Source organism: Sesamum indicum, linkage group LG2, assembly GCF_000512975.1.
Source record: "Sesamum indicum cultivar Zhongzhi No. 13 linkage group LG2, S_indicum_v1.0, whole genome shotgun sequence".
In the NCBI taxonomy this organism is placed as follows: domain Eukaryota; kingdom Viridiplantae; phylum Streptophyta; class Magnoliopsida; order Lamiales; family Pedaliaceae; genus Sesamum; species Sesamum indicum.
In genome coordinates this window covers 3,593,110-3,595,421 of record NC_026146.1, presented here as the reverse complement: position 1 = coordinate 3,595,421, position 2,312 = coordinate 3,593,110, and the positions used below count along the sequence as shown (strand labels likewise).

General features: G+C 32.0%; 1 protein-coding gene across 1 annotated transcript in view; it reads left to right on the top strand.

The window, feature by feature from the left end:
* The window catches only part of LOC105179045 (tryptophan aminotransferase-related protein 4), an 11,293-nt gene extending 9,379 nt beyond the window's left edge, over positions 1-1,914 (top strand). Inside the window, exons 4-5 of the mRNA XM_011102639.2 lie at positions 231-511; positions 1,456-1,914. Coding sequence (XP_011100941.1) covers positions 231-511; positions 1,456-1,679 — 505 coding nt within the window. The 3' untranslated portion in view covers positions 1,680-1,914. The remainder of the gene's footprint in view (positions 1-230; positions 512-1,455) is intronic.

Here is a 2,312-nt window from a genome sequence, read left to right as displayed (position 1 = left end):
TAGAGGAAGACGAACTTAAGATTAATTTCAATGGAATTTCTTTGTCTTGCAAAATGCCAACTTAGTAGTAGCTATTTACAGATTACTTTTAACAAAAGTTGGGGTAGAAATGTGACAAAAATTGTTACTTTTTGTATGATTTTTACCATGTTGCCTTAACAAATGAACTATATATATATATATATACAAGCATAATTGATAAATTCTGAAATTATATAATCTTCTTACAGATGGGCTTTTGTGAAAGATGAGGATGTCTACCAGAAAATGCTTTCATACATAGCAGAAGCTGAACAGGGCATCTCAAGAGAGGCTCAACTGAGAGCTCTGAAGCTCATGAAAACAATTTTGAATGGAGATGGCATGGAACTTTTCGAGTATGCATACAAGAAAATGAGCGATCGCTGGCGAAAACTAAGCGACATCGTATCATTGTCGAAACGATTTTCTATCCAGGAAGTTCCATCGTTGTTCTGCAACTTCTTTGAGAAAGTTAGAGGGCCTTCTCCAGGTGATTAATTTCTCAAATAAATTATTAAGCATATATATAATTCACTTGATTCTTCAAATGATCATTTTTGCAACTTTGAATTTGACTCAACTACAATCTTATCTGTATATCTTTTTAGGAAAAAAATGTATGCAATCCCCTGTGATATTATAGATGAGCAAGTTATCCTCTATGAAAAAAAAAAAAAAAAAAAGCAATTTATGTTTATGTGTTTACTAAAATGCAGCAATTTACTCTTCTATGTTAATTGCTTCATTTCAGAAAGTTCAGGAGGTAGATTGCTATTTTTTTTTTTTTGAAAAAAGCAAGCAACTCCCTTGTGATATCACAAATGAGCAAATTACCCCCTTATGAAAAAAGAAATAGCGATTTACCTTCCTGTATTTTTTAAAATACAATAATTTACCCCACTATGATTTTTAAACTGTAGCAATTTTCATAGGGGGATAATGTGCTCATTTTCAATATCACAGGGGGATAAATTGCTATTCACCCTTTTTTTTTTCATCGAAAGATAATTTGCTCATTTGCAATATTTCAAAGGGTAAATTGCACTAAGCCCTATCTTTTTGTTACATGATCGATATATTAAAAATAAAGGAAAGAAAATAATGAAAAATATTTATCTTAATTTGCAATAGAAAAACATAGTTACTAACTTGGAAAGACAATTTGTGAGATGTCATGAGAAGTAGCAAAGTTTATGTTGACCTATGTGGTAGTAATTGTTCTTGCATGGCTGTTGGAATTAGGCAAAATTGTACTTTAAGTTCTACAGGATAAGGGTTCAACACTTTTAGTTATCTTCTTTACGAAATTTTCAAAATAATTTTTAGATTGGAAAACTGAACACATTTAGTTAAGTCAAATCATTATACTAGGATTTGCATGCATGGTGAACATAAGAAGCTTATATATATAAACTATTTATACTCTAATGGCAGCTTATGCATGGTTGAAATGTGAACGAAATGAAGACACAAATTGCACTGCAGTTCTCCGGGCAGCAAACATTATCGGCCGCGCCGGTAGTCTATTCAACGTGGAGGATCGTTATGTTCGTCTCAGTCTTTTGAAGAGCGACGATGACTTTAACTTACTACTGCTTCGCCTCGACAAACTTGTCACTCAAGATGACGATCGCAAACACTATTTCAAGAATTCCTAATCAATTTCTGCAGGTTGCTTATATATATATAGTGAAGTTGGTTTGTGTTTTATTGAAGAGGTCAATGTTTATTGACCTTAATATATATGTCAATGAAGTGGTCATGTTTGTACATTCATATGACCTTTCTCCGTACCATAGTCATCAATATTGTTGTAATAAATTCTTCCTATGTATGAATTCTTGTAATCATGTTCCACATATCTATGGTTGGGCAAAATAGTGTTTTTCCTCACACATAATGGGTTGTCTACACTTTTGATCATTCGCATTATGTAAGTTTTTAAATGGTTTCAAAAAATTGAACTTTTTCCCACATCTAATACTACAGTCCAACTACCATAAAAAAAAATAGATGGCGAAATCACGTGACCGTTATTTTCAATAAAAAATGGCTTCTGGGACTAAATATGGAACAAAAAAAAATGAAATGTTGGTACCAAAATTGGGCTTTTTTCGACGCATTTAGTTCTAAGAACCAATTTTCGTCGACAAATAACGGCCACGTAATTTTGCCATCGATTTTTTCACACAAGTTGGATTATGGGACTACATGTTCTGAAGCAAAATTCTAATTTTTTTGGAATATTTTAAAATTCATATAAAGCAAAGTACAAAAAATATTACCTACTA